Genomic DNA, 16,340 nt, shown 5'->3' with positions numbered 1-16,340 from the left:
CAGGGGACTCGCTCCCCATTGGCGGCGGCGACGGCCGGAAGCGGAAGCGCTGCCGAGTGTCGGCGGGCGGCGGAGGGAGCGCGGCGGTGGCGGCGGCCGGGCTGCGGACTGCCCGCGGGTCATGGGGAGGTACGGGGGGGCTCGAGCGGGCTGTGCGGACCACCTGGGGATTCTGCATCGGCTGTTGCGAATCCGGGAGGGAGCACAAGAGTGAGCGCTGAGTCGGTCCCGGTGGCGGTCGGTGACCTTCGTTCTGCCCCGCGACTCCCGGCGGGGACGTTCTACCCTGGGAGGGGGGTTCGTTCCCGTCCCGGCTGTCGCCGTGGGGTGAGCGCTTTAAGCTAGGGATGTTCAGCTTGCAGAAGAGAAGGCCCCGGGGAGATTCTTAGAGCGCCTGAAGGGGCTCCAGGGGAGCTGAAGAGGAACTTTGGACAAGGACCTAGAGGGAAAGTACAATGGCTTCCAACTGCCAGAGTGCAGGGATAGGTGGGATACTAGGAAGGAATTCCTCCCTGTGAGGGTGGTGGGGCCCTGGCACAAGGAGATCTGGCCCTGGGCCCAGGGAGACTGTGGCTGCTTCATCCCTGGAAGTGCCCAAGGCCAGGTTTGACAGGGCTTGTAGCCACCTTGGACAGTGGAAGGTGTCCCTGCCTGTGTCAGGAGATGGAATGCGATGACGTTAAAGTTTCTTCCCTCCCAAACCATTCTGAGATTCTATGATTGTATTTAGATATTTGGTAAAAATCACTATGGTTAATGGGAGTGGGAGCCCCCTGAGCACTCCAGTGAATGTGCTGTTTGTCATTAACGTGGATTTTAGTTACGCCTCTAATGCTGTGCTGTGGCAGAACTGAACAATTTGTGGTGCTGATCGCAGCACCCAAACCTCCTCTTGCCCTGGAGGGAGCTGCTGCTGTGAGGATCTGGGCTTACTTGCTCATCAGCAGGTACCAGGATTCTCTGTTTCCTGGCAGAAAAATAGAGTTTGACCATATTTTTCTTCGGAATCCTGTGGGATGCTTGTCCTCTGCAGCAGGGACTGTGTGATCTTTTCTAACAATGCAATCTGTAGCACTGTAGTAAGGACAATTTGTTTCCTGTAACCATCTCCTACAGAATTGGTGATACAAAAAATATCTGGTGTTTCTGTAGGAATGAGAGTTATGTGGAAGAGGAGGATGCCAGAGTAGGTAATACTGACTGGTGACATTCTGGGAAGGGTGTGGGCTGTGGCTTCACTCGCTGAGCTCACAGCAGTTGCTGATGTAATTAAAGATCTAGACACTCAGATAGTTGTAAGTAAATGGGGATGGGATTTATCCTGTGAAACTGCTCCTCCCATGAGTTTGTGTTCAGGGATCTTAGTGGCATGTGAAGGGTGCAGTAAGAACTGGGAATAAACCAAAAAAAAGACTTTATGCTGCTAAAGTGCTTCTGCCCAAGGATACTGGGGCTTTGTGTCCAAGGATTTCAGTGCTTCCTTCCCTGCATAGTGAGTAGGAGTTCCTGCTTTGTGGATCTCTGAAGTGAGGCATGGGGTGAGCAGCCTGAGATCAACCCCAGCTAGAGCCAAGACTGAAGGTCTCTCTTGATCTTGTGCTGGACTTTTCAGCCAGAAGTGCTAGCTGAGGGTTTAGGGTGTAGCATAATGATTTTCCATTGTCAATTCAATTAAAATGGAGTTGGAAACTTACCAAGAGCACTGCAGAAGGGTGTCAGGGACATAAATTCCCCTCAAAGGGCTCCATGTCTGCAGGTGCATGAGTGTGTATTGGAGTGAAGCACTAAAGCTTCTGAATTCTCTCATGTACTTTCTCGTGTGGGTTTTGATATGAATTATTCCAAACTAACCAGGCTTGCTGTCATGAAGGGAAATGTCTATTTGTAGATTAGGGAGCAGACACTGTATGTGAATGTCCCTAAAACTGATTAAACAAACACTTCTTGTGAGTTCAGCCTTAGCTTCTCAGCCATCTCTGGCCCCACCATGAGAGGCTTTGCCATCAAAACATTCCTTAAACTCTCTTTCCTGTGACAGACCCATCAATGCTGCCCACGGTGGTTGTGGTAGTGGAAGGTGCAAGGTTTGGATGAATTTCCTGTCATGAAGCAGTGAAGACAGAGCAAAACTTCATTGAGCCTGAGGCTTAGAGCAGAAACAGAGGAGGTGCCAGTCAGTGTTCACCCCATGACCAACAACCTTAGTAACTTCAGCACCTGGAGGATCTGTGTAACCACACAATCCACTTGTAGCTCACCACTGGGAGCTCCATAAATCCCACTCCATTTCCTGTGGCTGCCAATTGCCTGGTATGGGAACACATATGTTTCTCTCCCTTTGAGCACCAGATTGTGTTCTCAGAACCCAAAATGAACCAATGTTGTCAGTCCCACATGGAGGGCTCACTGCAGGTTGGGCTGTGAGCATGATGCTGCCAAAAGCGAGACTGCAGGGAGACTGGGTCCTGCATTCTCTCGGGGGCTCTGGATTGTGGGGATGAGGGATTCCATGCTACTGCAGCAGGAAAAAGCCATGTCCAGCAGTTAAAATCTGCTCTGAGTGCTCTGTTCATTGTGGGAAATGGTCAGGAAGGCTGTGTGAGGGTGGATGTGGAGGGGTTCAGCTCAAGGGATGAATGGGTGGGTGGGTCAGTGCTGTCACCAGCGTGCAGCCACTCTGATGCTGGAAAACTTAATTTTCTGTACACCGGGGAAGGTTTTCTCTGCTACTAAGCATCACTTCTTCCTTCATGCTGTGAGCAGAGATTCCTGATCATTAAACTGCAGGCCCTGTCAGAACACTGCAGTTTTCTCTGGACAAAGACCTGTTCACCCTGCTGAATTCCTTCTGTTTGCTAACCATGGCTTTCCTCTCCCTTTCCAGCTGATTGTTTTGGATCCTCAGAACCCCAAGAAGAAGCAAGACCTAAACAAGCTTTATGATCTAAAAGCTAAAGCCCAACAGATTATGAACCAGTTTGGCGCATCTGCCTTGATCAACCTCTCCAACTTCTCCTCAATCAAGCCAGAACCAGCCAGCACCCCCCCACAGAGCTCCATGGCCAACAGCACCACTGTGGCAAAGATGCCAGGAACGCCCAGTGGAGGAGGGCGGCTCAGTCCTGAAAGCAACCAGGTAATTCCATTCTGAGTTTGGGACAACAGGGATGATGCTCGGGCATCACAAGTATCACAGACTTGCCTGTGTCTTCATTTGCCTTCTTTAAATCACCAGCAGAAAGATAATGTTTATTAAATTACCAGTTACTGAGTGAACAAAACTTCCTCACAGAGTTTCTCTCTCCCAGGTGCTTCCTGGCTGGATGGGGTTTGGATGCTGCAGGTGTAGAGGTTTTTCCAGTCTTAGGAAAGTGTATATTGGGGTGTGATGGGGGAAGTTATTTTTAAGTGGGGCTTAGATGGGAAAAATATGGGGAGAAGTGGGTGGTGAGGTGCAGGTTGCCCAGAGAAGCTGTGGCTGCCCCATTCCTGAGAGTGTCCAAGGCCAGGATTCATGCGGCTTGGAGCAGCCTATAGTGGAAGGTGTCCCTGCCCGTGGCAGGGGGTGGAATGGGATGAGCTTTAAGGCCCCTTCCACCCCAACCTGGCATGGAGCCTCTGATGCACATAAAACAAGCTGCTGCCCAGGGAATGTCCTGGCATTGCTCCCTGATGGCTTTGCTGGCACCCGGACTCTTAGGAAGTTCGCTAAACCCCAGCATAAAACAGCCACAACAGTGAAGGAATGAGGAAGTGCAGGAATTTCCCATCTGTGTCTGGTTGACCTGACCAGGCTGACAACTTCCATCCATGTCTGTTAAGACTCGGCATCTTGTTGTTCAGCCCAGTGTGGTTTCTGCTCCTGCCAGGTCTGACTGCCCTGGAATAACCCAGCACTCCCACAACTCTGTTTTCCATATGAAGCACTAAAGCTGATAACTGCTAGAGCCATGGAAATGCTTCCCTCATGCCCTGGGCACAACTTTAGTCACTGATACACTGATTGCACTTGCTGTCTGCATCTTAACACTTGTAGTTTTGCTTTTCCATTCCTTGCCAGCAGCATTTTCATGCTGGAAACATTTATTCTGGCTGCTCCACTCCAGTTGCTGTCCTGAGCAACCACTGGTGCTTGAAAATGACTCCTTACACCTGATATTTCTTATCTCTACCATTCCTGAGCTGATAGACTGTGTCAACAGTGTGACTCGGCCCTGGGGGCATGGGGGAGGAGGTGGTTGTAGTTATGGCTGTGCTCCACGGGCAGCTTCTTTGCTGGAGCAGGGGAGTAAATCCTTCCTCTCCTCCCACACGCCCAGGTTTTAACCAAGAAGAAATTGCAGGACCTGGTGCGTGAGGTGGATCCGAACGAGCAGCTGGATGAAGACGTGGAAGAGGTAGGTTCCAACCCATGGAAGGGACTGCAGGAAGAGGTAATTTGTCACGGATCAGTGGGCCTTTGTCCAAGCAGGGAGCACTGGTTCATGTAACATTTTTTTTTCCCATGCAGCCTTCAGCCATCCCTGGTTTTCTGCATCCCAGTCCCAAAAAGGCTTTTAAAACAGCAATTGCAGCAAACACCTGTGAAATTCACTCCTTTGAGTGGAATTTTGGACACCACAATATAAGAAAGATCTAAAGCTATTAGAGGGCTCCCAAAGGAGACTCTGAAGATGGGGAAGGACCAGGAGGGCCCACAAGAGGAGCAGCTGATGACACTTGGTGTGTTCAGCTGGAGCGGAGGAGATCGAGGGCAGAGCTCAGTGGGGGCTGCAGCTCCTCCCGAGAGGCAGCTCTGACCTCTGCTCCCTATGGCAGGGGCAGGAGCCAGGGAATGGCTAGGGCAGGGTCAGGATCAGGGAAAGATTCTTCCCCCAGAGTGTGCTGGGCACTGCCCAGGCTCCCCAGGCAGCCAGACTCAAGGTGCATTTGGACAATGCTTTCAGGCACAGGATGATGATTGCTGGGCTGTCCTGTGCAGGGCCAGGAGCTGGCCTGGATGATCCTTGCAGGTCCCTCCCAATTCAGGATATTCTGTAATTCTAAATACCAGCTTCTGAGGGCTTGTTTTCATCTTCCCACATAATTTCAACTGCTCAGTGCTGACCAGACCTATTGTTGCCCTTGTTCCACCACAGATGCTGCTACAGATCGCCGATGACTTCATTGAGAGTGTGGTGACGGCCGCCTGCCAGCTCGCACGGCACCGCAAGTCCAACACTCTGGAAGTCAAAGATGTCCAGTTGCACCTTGGTGAGTGACTCTTACCTGGTTTTTTCCCTTCTCCCCCCAGCTCTCAGCTCCTCCTGGAGTCAGGGCACAGCTGCGGTGCTGTGGTGGAAGCCTGTGAGTAGACAATGCATCCCTGCCTGTGGCAAGGGGTTGGAGCTGGATGAGCTTTAATGTCTCTTCCAACGTAAACCATTCTGTGAATTCCAGAGCGCCAGTGGAACATGTGGATCCCGGGTTTTGGTTCTGAAGAAATCAGGCCCTACAAAAAAGCCTGCACTACAGAAGCTCACAAACAGGTAAGGAGCCCTCACAACACCAGGAATTACATGGAAGGCTGATATGAGGATGGTGGTCATGGCCTCCTGGCATTGTGAATTTGTGGCCTCTTCCAAGTTGTTCAGACTGGAAATGACTTCCAGAGCCTCCTGACCTGTTATGTGCAGTGGGCTGAGGTTGCTGTGTCTCCTCAGCTATGTTGGCTTTGCCCAAAGAGAAGCAGCAGCTCTTGGTGCTGAGGAGCTTGGGAGGGTTAAAACCAACAAGGAGCTGCACACAGGCACTTCTCGGCTGCCCCTGGCAACCCCATCTCTGTGCAAAGGGACTGAAAACACCCTTAATTTTGCTTTTAAACTGCATTGGACCATTGGTTTTTAAGCTGTGGTGAGAACTGAGAAGGAGCTGCCCTGCAGTGGGTTCGTGAGTGATGCTGCAGCTCCCACTGGGCAGAGAGAGGGACCTTGAGATGGGCTTTGATTCCACTGCCCCAGGTTGCCAGGTGGAGCAGCACAGATATTTCCTTCTCCTCTTCAGCCTGGAACCCATTAAGATTCAAACAGACCTGAAAGACCTGTGTGGAAGCAAGTCAGACAGCGTCCTGGGAGCACCTGGGATGCCTTGTTTCTGCTGTGGGTGGTTGTGCAGTCACCTGCTCTGAGCTGCTCAGCTTCCCATGGTTTTCCCTCTCTTGTTGCAGAGAATGGCACTGATCCGCAAAACGACCAAGAAATAGCCCCTGGACACAGCCGGAGACACCACCAGTGCAGTTTGGGATTCCTGCCGCTCCACTGAAGCCTCCATGATGTCACCTGTGGGATATTTTTTTAATGCTTTACAGAGAAGCATCTATTTTTTATTAATGGTGCAGCAATATCTTGACTTGATGAGGAGACCTGCCAAAAACATTCTACGCCCTGTTCTCGTTCCTCTTCAGAATGCGACATATCTCAAACAGACTTTTATTTGTGACTTGAAAGTGGTTTATTGTACAAGTGATTATCCAAGGGACAGAGCATTTGATTGTGTGTGGGACAGTATTAGAAGTATCTGTAGAGGTTTTTGTTTCCTCCTTCCTGCCCCTACCTGCTCCAGTACTTTGTAATGTCAGTGTTTATATAAATACTTGCGTTTGTTTTACATGAATAAAGAAATTATTCTAAGCTGCTGGCACAGGCTTGTGCTCTTCAGGCAGCATTGCGCAGGGAGGGTCCCTGTCACCTCAGCTCTGTGTGTGGTGCTGTTCTGTGGGAGAGCTCCTGGGAGTTTACAGGGAGCAGAATCGTGGAATATCCTGAGCTGGAAAAGATCCCCAAGGATTATTGAGTCCAGCTCCTGGCCTGCCCAGGACACCCCACCAATCCCACCCTATGCCTGAGAGCACTGTCCAACACTCTTGAGCTGTGGCAGCCTTGGGACTGTGCCTATTCCCTGCGGAGCCTGGTCATTGCCCGAGCACCCTCTGAGGGAAGAACTGTTTCCTAGTATGCAGTCTATCCCTCCCCTGACACAGCTTCAGCTGTTCCCTCCGGTCCTGTCTCTGGTCACAGGGAGCAGAGATTGGAGGTGTCCCTTGGGAGGAACTGCAGATGCTGGTGAGTCTCCCGTTTCCTCCAGGGTGAACAAACTGAGTGCCTTCAGCTGTTCTTCCAAAGGTTTCCTCCCCTCCAGACCCTTCTAGATCACAAGGATTTGGCCAGTCCCTCACCTGCCAGTCAGGATGGCCAGGTCACTTCCCTCCTGACCTCCAAGCCATTGCTGGGATATTTGGACTGTTGGGAGGGGGATGTTGTGACAAAGCAGGATGTCAGGGTGCCCCTGATTCTGTCTGTGCCTGGACATAGAAAAGATCACATGCCCCTATTCCCACTGCTCTCCTCAGACCTCAGGGAGGCTGCAGGGGCTGTGTTGTGGGGATGCAGGGGTTAACAGCACTGCAAACTCCTGCGCGACAGGAAGGCTCCTGCAGCCCTAGGCAGAGGTGGGCTCATCCTCCTCTTCCATCTCTCTGGAGGCTCCCGGTACCTGCAGGGGAAGCCAGGGTGGGTGCAGGTCCTTCCATGACTATCCCGGGCTCACTGCTCGTGTCGGTGTGGGGTGAGGAGCCTGGGGAGCTCCTTTCTGCACCTCTCTGCAGCAGAGAGGGTTTTTTTTCAATTTATATTGTATGAAGATTAATCTGAAAGGGAAAGTGGGCATTTCCTCAGAATGGTATGTGGTTATTTTTGTGTTGGACTCAGCTAGGCGTGTACTCAGCCGGAGTGGCAGATACATCATCTGAGTTCTACAATAAATTTGTCACTTTTAATTCTATTTTGAAAGACTTAAAGATTCAGGGATTTATGATAGGGATCTCAGTCAGTACAAGAGAGAATAGGGGAAGGGGTGACATTGACTTCTGCAGGCCTGTGGGGTTCCGCCTGAGGACTTCACCCTTCCAACAAGCTTCCTTTTTCCCAGGAAAACACAAGCAGGCAGAGGGTGACCAGAGGTATTTAATACAGCCATGCCACCCCTGCCTGTGCCTGGCTGCTCCATATCCATTTCCCCTCCTGAGCCCAGCATGTCCCTGCCTTGCCAGTGTCCCCAGCTCTAGCACAAGCATCTCTTCCGCTTCTCCTCCTTCTCCAGTGCCTGAGCCCTGGGCAGCACTGGCAGTGGGATGCTGCTCTTCACCCCGTCCCACGCCTCAGTGGCCACCAACCGCCCCGTCTGCAGCGCTTGGTAAATGGCCACCGTCAGCATCTGGAAGGCCTGGACGACATTGGAAGCATCTTTGGCTGAGGTCTCCACATACTGGACACCCAGTGAGGCTGCTAACTTCTCCGCCTCCCTCTGGCCCACCCGGCGCTGCCCAGCCAGGTCACTCTTGTGTCCCACCAGCAGGAAGACCATGCGGAAGGGCTGGATCGTGTCAGTCACCTCTCGGTGCCATTGCCGGATGCTCTCAAAGGACGAGCGGTTGGTGATGTCGAAAAGCAGCATTCCCCCAGCCGAGTTGCGGTAGTAGGAGCGAGTCACGGACCTGGGGTGGGGACACCAAGAGCAGGGGAGTGAGTGGCCCCTGGGGTTTCCTGTGTCACCTCGGGGAGCATGTTCCCTGCCTACAGAGTGGCCCTGGCTAGGACCTGCTCCTGCAAGCAGCACCTTGTGTTCAAAGCACCATGAGAGGAGTGAGAATCAGCCTTTTGCTGTGTCAATAAGAGCTCCAGGGGCAGCTCTGTCTGTGCTCAGCCACCTAAGCACATCTGTCTCCTGCAGCCACAGCCCCCAAGTGCCCCTGTGTCTGCAGCCATGTTCCCAGGGCTCCACCATCCCTGCTGTCATGGTCCTGGAACTCTTCTGTCCCTGCTGCCATGTTCCCAGTACTTTCCCATCTCTGCTGCAACAGTCCTGGAACCTTCCCATTCCTGCAAACCCAGATCTGCCACTTTCCCATCCCCTGCAGCCACATCTCCCAAGCTTTCCTGTCACCAGGAGCTGCCTGGCTGGTGGAGACAGCCCCACAGTGAGGTGTGAAGGCTCCTAGCAGCTGAGCTGAGGAAGATGTTTTGCCCAGCACTCAGTGGGCTCCCAGCTGTTCTCCAGCCCCTCTGCAGCTGGTGTGGCAGGGGGGTTCTTGGGGGAGTACTGCACCCCCTTCAGAGCAGGAACAAGGGCTTACAAGGCAGTCCCAAGGGCTCCTTTTCCTCGGCTCTTGACATGGTGGTTCCTTACCCAAAGGGACAAGTGGAAACACAGCCACATCAACAACCTCCTTGGGCTTGGAATCACAACACTCCACCCCAAATCTGGAGGGGGACACCTATCTCCACCACCCCTCCTGACCCCATGGACCCACCTGAACCTCTCCTGCCCGGCTGTGTCCCAGAACTGCAGCTTCACTTGCAGACCCGGCTCCAGCTCCACAAATTGGACGTAGAAGTCCACCCCCACCGTCTGGTTGACAGCGTCCAGGAAAACACCCTCGGTGTAGCGCCGCAACAGTGAGGATTTCCCCACTGTCGAGTCCCCCAGCATGATTACCCGGAACTGGTACTGCCACCGTGGCTCCATCAGTGCCTCTGGTGCCTGCCAGGACCTGCCACCCCCGCACCAGGAGCGTGTTCAGGCAGGCGGGGAGCTCCTCCACCCAGGAGGCGTTCCCTGTACCATTGGTGCTGTGTGGTCCCTTTGGAGCCCCTTTGTCCCCTTTATTTTGGCTCCATCCAGCAGGAAGCACTCAGGGGTGCCTGCTCCCATTTTCCCATGGACAGGACACCCTGAAAAGTGTCCTAGACAAGGGGAGCCGTTGCCCCACCAGCAATGCCCCCAAAAGCAGAGGATCCCCCATGCCATGGATTGAGTGCTGTGCCTCTGCCTGGGATGCAGTGCTCGGCACAGCCTTTATTTAGTGTGGAAAACACTTAGGTTTATTAAAAACACTCCTACAGCAGAGCACTGTTTTTTCAGAGCCCCCAAATTAAGGTTTGAAATAAACCCAAGCCCAGGTGGGAGACCCAATCCCATAATCACCCAAGGGCTGCAGGTTCTGGGTGGAGAGAGAAGCATCCCCACAATTTGGGGTCCCATGTCCCCCTATCCCCATCAGCACTGACAGCGCTCCTGGGGCTCCCTCCCTGCCAGGGGCTGGCGGCGACTCTGGCTGGGGATGAGCCTGATGCCATCACATCCCTGGTGTGGGGCAAGGATCCCCCTGGCCAGCGCCTGCTGGATGCCTCCAGCCAGTGTCTGGAAGGCCAACTCCACGCTGAGGTTGCTGAGGGCCGAGGTCTCCACGAAGGCCATGCCCAGAGTGGCAGCGAGGTGTCCAGCTTCCTCTGCTGACACGGCTCGCTTGGCCACCAGGTCACACTTGTGTCCCACCAGGACAAAGGCAGGCAGCCGGTCCCCCGCAGCCTCATGGTACCACTCAGGAACATGCTCAAAAGATGCCCGGTTGGTGAGGTCAAACACCAGCAGCACTCCCGCCGCACTCCGGTAGAAGGACCTGGTGATGGATCTGGGCATACCCAGCAGATTTTCAAAGGATACTGGGAAGCTCTGACACCGACAGCCCTAGGATGGGTCTTGTCTTGAGATTTTTGGGTAACAGCTTGGACCCCCAGTAGTTGAAAAGAGAGACCTGTCTTGTCTTGTCTATTTACACCGCTCTTTTCTGTTCAGCATCCCTCTCCCCAGACTGGGGGAGCTCCAGAGGAAACCTGTGGAGTTGTCAGAGTCTCTGTGGTACCGTTTATCCGCTACAACAGCCCCAGATGCAGTGGGGGTGGGGCAGCACTGGGCAGAAATAGGGCACCACTAGAGCCAACCCTGGGGTTCCCAAAAGGTTCCCGGGATGGGGAGGGCCTGGGAGTCCAGCTCCAGCCACAGCACTTTGGTCTGCAGCCCTTTGTGCCCCATTTGAGCCTCTCTCACACTCCCAGGTGCTTCTGACTCCAGCCTGATGCAATCAGGAAAGAAACCATCCAGCCCCAGCCCACGGCAACAAGCACCCGGCCGTGCTCCCTTGGCTGCTGTCCTGAACAGCTCCAGTGTCACTGCAAGCTCAGCACAAGGTCTCACTGGCCCCTAAAGCATCACCATCCCAGTGAGCCATTGCTGTCTGTCCCTGCATACCCAGCTGGGGATTTACAAACACCCCAGAGTGGGAGGATGACTCAGTGGGGTGCTGGGGTCCACACACCCACCTCACCTGAACCGCTCCTGACCAGCCGTGTCCCAGATCTGCAGCTTGGCCTTGCCGGCGGGTGGCATCAGGATAGTCCGGCTGTAGAACTCGACGCCGATGGTGGGGCCTGGAGTGGCTGCCCCACCAGGACCCCCACCCGGCCCATCCGTGAAGCAGCGCAGCAGTGAGGACTTGCCCACGGCTGCGTCTCCCAGCACGATGACACGGAACTGGAAGTATCCCTCAGGGTCAGGATCCAGGGGGGAATCTGCCACTGTCTCCATGGCTGAGCTGACTAGATCCCAACCCACCGCATTCCTGCTGTGCTAGCAGCGAAAGGACAGGTCTCCACCCTTGTCCCCACCCCACCTGGGGACAGGGACAGCTCTGGGCCTGCAGTCACCTGGACAGACAAACAAACTGTCCCAGGGAGGGAGTAGCTGCCAGCTCTGTCCTCATCCTTCCCGGTAACACTGAGGAAAGAAGTTTGTCTTCTTCCCAGCTGTACATACAAAAAAGGGATCGGAGCTGCTGCATAACTCTTTTACCCACTTAGGAAACTCATTGAATTAATTTATTTGACTTTTTAATTCCCTTGTTTTTAAAGCAATTTTTATCCATTTACCTGTTTCCCAACAACCAAACTCCAAAACACAAATCCTAGCAACAGCCCAGCATTTCAAACTTTAGCAGCAATACGGGTTCAGCCCTAATGACATTGGCATTTAGTCTTGGTTGTCACCAGGATGTTGTTGTGTTGCCACATGCCAGCTGCACATGTCCGCCTCTACTGGCAGCCCCTCATGTCTCCACTGCCTGGCTTTGGTGACAACAGGGACAGCCAGGCAGTGAGTGCACAGACTCACTGGTGTCCTGGTAGAGCTGCGAGATGCTCCACAGGGGAAGGCCTCTCAAGACCTGCAGGTAGACTAGAGGAGCCTGAGGCACCAGCTCAATATTCCATGACAAAATTTTACCTCCAGTTCAGAGACTTTGCCACAGCCCAGCCATCCAGGGACAGAAGAGTGGCTCCAACTCAGAGGCTCTGGCTCCCTACAACCCATTTTTCTTCATGGTGAGGAAACAAGCAGCCAGAATCACCAAGGCTCCAGCTGAGGGTGTTGGAACATCCCAAGGTTGCAAGAAGTTGCTCCAGTACCTCCATGGAGGCCCAGGTGTTTCTGCATTCCAGGGACCCCTGAGGAGGGCTGTGGGGAACACCCACTGCCAGGGTGCTGCAGCAAACACAGGACTTGCCTCTGAGCACTGGTGAACTCCACTGGAAGGGGATGCTCAGGCTCCATGGCTCAGAGCCAGCCCAGCCTCACCCATCCCAATGCAACTCACACACACAAGACACCACAAGGATTTGAAGTAATTGCATTTATTCAAAATCCTATCACACACACAGAATAGTCCAAGTTGGAAGGGACCACATGGATCAGCGAGTCCAGCTCTTAAGTGAGTGGCTCATACAGGGATCAAACCCACCACCTTGGCATTACTGGCTCCCTGCTCTAATAAAGTATTTAATATCCAGACCCCCTCCTGAGAAAACTCCATGGAACAGACTGTTCTTCCAGGTGGAGCATCTGAACTGGAGCTTCAGCAACACCTGGAGCCAAGCCAGTTCCATCTCCCTCCACTGCAGGTGGAGCCCAGAAGTGGCTAATCCCACTTGGTGGTACTCATAGCTCAGGAAGGAGCCAGGATCTGGCTCTGCACAGCTCCCACTTCTGGAGGTGAGGGGTGGGAAAGAACAGTCTGGCACTGCAGCACCAAGTCCCTCAGGGATGGCTCACCCTCTGCTTAAGACCTGAAAAAAGGGATAAAAAAGAATCCAGCTGAGTGATGAGCAGTCAGGCTCAGTGCGGTGTCAGATTCCATCCACATTCCAGGACTCCTGGACGTCCCCTCCCCTCCCTGAGGTTTTGGGTAGCTTATGCCTGGCCTCAGCCCCATATCCGCAGGACTCATTCAACAGTCTCCAGACTCGGGAATCATCACAGACCAGGCTGCACTGCCACTGATCTCACCCACACCCCGCACCACAGATGTCAACTCCGGTCAATTAAAAGCCTCTGAAACAAGGTTGATCATTCCCACCTGCACAGTCCAGGTGAAAAATTGGCCACTTCCAGCACAGTCACCTTGAACAGTCCCATCCTCCAGACCCCACTCCAGATCACGCAATCCCAGAATGGTTTGACTTAGAAGGCACCTTAAAAGCTCACCCTATTCCACACCCTGCCATGGGCAGGGATACCAGACCAGGATGACCTAAGCCCCATCCAAGCTGGCCCTGGACACTTCAGGGATGGGGCAGCCACAGTTTCTCTGGGCAACCAGGGCCTCCTCAACCTCACAGCCAAGAATTTCCTCTCAGTATCTAGTTTACCCTTACTGCCCATCCCAACACCAGGAGTTCCCCAGGACACTCACATGTTCTGCACTGCAGCTTCACCACAACTCAGGTCCTATGGGAAGCAAGCTGAAGCTCTTGGGACAGGGCTCACAGGTTCTCATCTTTTTCCACAGAATTATTGCTGAAAAAACAGAGCAAGAGTTTAGTGCCTGAAGCCAGTGGGTCACTGCAAATCCATGGCTCAGATATTCCTGACAAATTCCAGCCCCCCAACCCTCATGGCATGTCTGCCCCCTGTGCCCAATGTTTACCCCTTCTCCTGACCAGGAGTTTCCTTCCCAACCAGAATTCCCAAAACAGAGAGGCCAGCACAGCCTGTCTTCCTAGTGGCCCCTCTCAGCCAGGACACACCTGCAGAGAGCCCAAGACCAGCATGAATGTTACTCTTCCTCCTTTTTCGACCACAAGATCGGTATTCAGATCTGATGGGAAAGGGATTTGGAGGGATGAGCTGTGGAGATCCAACAAAAGTACTACCCTCTCACCTGGGTTTATCCATCAGATGGGTGACTTCTGGAACACCCAGGACTCCTGGAAGACATCACAACATACCCCCAATATCAGCAGTGGGCTGCAGACTTTTGTGGGCACACCTTTGACTCATTTCACCCTGGAACCCCAAGCAAGAAACAGCCCAATTTCCAAAAACGTATTGGAGGGGTGAGTGACAGTCAAAGGCAGAAGAGGCCCAGCAGTCAAAGACCTTCCCGTTGCTCTGGCATGTTGTTGGAGACCTGCAGCTACTGCATGGAGCCACAGCTCTTGGATTAACATGCAGGTAAACACAGGAGTTTATCCAGTAAAGTCTGTGACACAGTGATTGACTAGCTCTGGGATCAGGGCTGACACCCTGTTCTGTCTCTAGGGAGCCCCAGAGAGAGGAACTGCCCGTATCTCACCCACACATGATCTGGATGGGGCAAGAACTAAGGGAGTTTGCAGGGTCCAGTCCCAAGGACAAGCCCTATGAAGGATGCACACGTGCTAGCACTGCCCAACAGCAGAAGGGCAGCAAACGCTGCTGGCTCCTACTCTGGTCCAGGGAGGCCACAAAACCAACCAATTCTCAGCCGCTCAACAGAGGACTCCAGAACCTGGATCGCCCATCTCACCTGCCCAAAGCTGAGGCTGTCACCAGCCATCCCATGTCCCGGGATCACCTTCTACACCAGGATGCTGCTGGTGAAGAAGAGAGTCTTGAGATTTAAGTAAATTGCAAGAGAAGTTAGTTAAAACAAAACTACAGAAAGACGGGATACATCCCTTCCCCTCCTCCCACGCCGTGCATCAATACGGACCCCAGGGGCACGGATTTGCGGCGGCCGCCTCCTTCCAGCAGCAGTAACCCCCCCAGCCCATGGCAGGCTCTGTACTTTCCCGAAATGTTGCCGGACAGTTATCAAGATTCCAACTGAGCGGCGACCGTCGAGGAAAATCCCTTTTCTCTCGGCTCCTTTTTGACTGCATCTACCACAGCACCGACAGACGCAGCTTCGATAGGGCCGGGCGGCTCCTCCGCCCGCGGCCGCCTGTCCCGGGACAGGGCATTAGCTCGGCCTCGGGGGTCCCTCACTCACCCGGGGCCGGGCCCGGCCTGAGGAGGGCGGCGGGGGCAAGGTCGCGCTGCCCTTCGCAGCCTTCGCAGCGCACCGAAGCGCCGCCGCCGGACGCGATGCCCACAGGGCGCCGATGCGGCGGAGCCGATGCGGCGGGAGAACCCCAGCGACGAAGGATGGCGGTGGATAGTTCCCGACGGCAACCGCACAACCACCATAGCTCGCCGCCATGGCCGAAAGAGGCGGAAACTGCTCCGCGGCCACCTTTTATAGCGCGGCAGCACGGACTCCGATTGGCTGCTGGTGCCGGGCTCTCTCGCAGAGGCTTCTGGGAGTTGTAGGTCGCGCCGCATACAGTCCCAGTCATCGTTCCTGCCTTTCCCCCTTCCAGTCTCCCCCTCCACCCCATCACAAAGCATAAAAAAGACTCCTGAACAACCTGCTCTATGTGTTCCTGCCCATGGCAGCGGGTGGAACGAGATGAGCTTTCAGTCCTCTCCCAACCCAAACTATTTCAGATCCCATGATTCACAACAACCCCCACTAGCACTGGGAGCAACTGCACACCCCCACCCCACCTAAATGACTCTCCAGTCCGGGTGGGACAAGTACAATTTCTCTCTCCTTCTCCATGCAAGGTCCACACCAGGGGTGCTCTTTGAAAAGCTGAAAACAGCAGCTGCATTTCCCCTTCTCCTTCCTCCCTTTTGGAACGGGGTTGGGGGTGGGGGGGGGAACACCACCCTCGGGGAACAGAAGGAAAGGTTCTTGGAAACAGAAGTCTGTTTCCCAACACAATACCTCTGTAAATCTCCTGGTTCATGGTTCATAATTCATGGAAAGGATTTAAAATGGCAGCACCTGTCAATGGGCTGGAAGGGAGTGCTGGAACAGCTGCTGGTGCTGATGCTGAAGGCACAACCACAGTGGGAAAACAGCTGGAAAAGCCTGAGAGTGCTTCCTACCTAAGTCCTGGAGAAAGGGCAAAAAGGATGGTCATGTTTTAATCTGTTCTGAGCAAACCAACAGATGAAAAAATTGCCAGTGTTCAGCAATGACATTTTGAGTTGGTAATTCCCTCCAAACATGGCAGATCAGCAACAAAATAAACACTCACCCACTTAAGGCCAAGTCTGGGAACGAGCCCCAAACTTTTTGTGGCCAAGCCCTCCCCAAGACAGTC

At 53.7% G+C, this 16,340-nt stretch overlaps 3 protein-coding genes, 1 long non-coding RNA gene and 4 other non-coding genes across 8 annotated transcripts; 1 reads left to right on the top strand and 7 right to left on the bottom strand.

Moving 5' to 3' along the window:
• Positions 1–15: 15 nt before the first annotated feature.
• On the top strand, positions 16–6,668 carry TAF12 (TATA-box binding protein associated factor 12). The gene is made up of 6 exons (XM_041400095.1): positions 16–129; positions 2,885–3,136; positions 4,320–4,397; positions 5,139–5,253; positions 5,440–5,528; positions 6,206–6,668. The coding sequence occupies exons 2-6, from the start codon at positions 2,969–2,971 to the stop codon at positions 6,239–6,241; spliced, it is 486 nt and encodes a 161-aa protein (XP_041256029.1). The 5' UTR covers positions 16–129; positions 2,885–2,968; the 3' UTR covers positions 6,242–6,668.
• Positions 6,669–8,097: 1,429 nt separating this feature from the next.
• On the bottom strand, positions 8,098–9,576 carry LOC121333595 (ras-related protein Rab-39B-like). Its single transcript, XM_041400107.1, has 2 exons — positions 9,347–9,576; positions 8,098–8,530 (listed from the first exon to the last, which is right to left on the bottom strand). Exons 1-2 carry the CDS (start codon positions 9,559–9,561, stop codon positions 8,098–8,100), a joined length of 648 nt encoding a protein of 215 aa, XP_041256041.1. The 5' UTR covers positions 9,562–9,576.
• Positions 9,577–10,092: 516 nt separating this feature from the next.
• LOC121333596 (ras-related protein Rab-42-like) lies at positions 10,093–11,460 on the bottom strand. The gene is made up of 2 exons (XM_041400109.1): positions 11,201–11,460; positions 10,093–10,507 (listed from the first exon to the last, which is right to left on the bottom strand). The coding sequence occupies exons 1-2, from the start codon at positions 11,458–11,460 to the stop codon at positions 10,093–10,095; spliced, it is 675 nt and encodes a 224-aa protein (XP_041256043.1).
• Positions 11,461–12,544: 1,084 nt separating this feature from the next.
• Positions 12,545–15,389, bottom strand: LOC121333600. The gene is made up of 5 exons (XR_005952319.1): positions 15,179–15,389; positions 14,714–14,777; positions 14,087–14,132; positions 13,619–13,722; positions 12,545–12,992 (listed from the first exon to the last, which is right to left on the bottom strand). It is a non-coding gene; the product is annotated as an uncharacterized LOC121333600 (long non-coding RNA).
• On the bottom strand, positions 13,121–13,191 carry LOC121333605. Its single transcript, XR_005952324.1, has one exon. It is a non-coding gene; the product is annotated as a small nucleolar RNA SNORD99 (small nucleolar RNA).
• On the bottom strand, positions 13,931–14,048 carry LOC121333603. The gene has a single exon (XR_005952322.1). It is a non-coding gene; the product is annotated as a small nucleolar RNA SNORA61 (small nucleolar RNA).
• On the bottom strand, positions 14,249–14,379 carry LOC121333602. Its single transcript, XR_005952321.1, has one exon. It is a non-coding gene; the product is annotated as a small nucleolar RNA SNORA44 (small nucleolar RNA).
• LOC121333601 lies at positions 14,967–15,109 on the bottom strand. The gene has a single exon (XR_005952320.1). It is a non-coding gene; the product is annotated as a small nucleolar RNA SNORA16B/SNORA16A family (small nucleolar RNA).
• Positions 15,390–16,340: the final 951 nt, after the last annotated feature.

The sequence above is a fragment of the Onychostruthus taczanowskii genome, unplaced genomic scaffold, assembly GCF_017590055.1.
Source record: "Onychostruthus taczanowskii isolate IOZ18803 unplaced genomic scaffold, ASM1759005v1 scaffold171, whole genome shotgun sequence".
NCBI classification, from domain to species: Eukaryota; Metazoa; Chordata; class Aves; order Passeriformes; family Passeridae; genus Onychostruthus; species Onychostruthus taczanowskii.
Note: the sequence above shows the minus strand (reverse complement) of the source record. Positions and strands in the feature narration are given on the sequence as shown.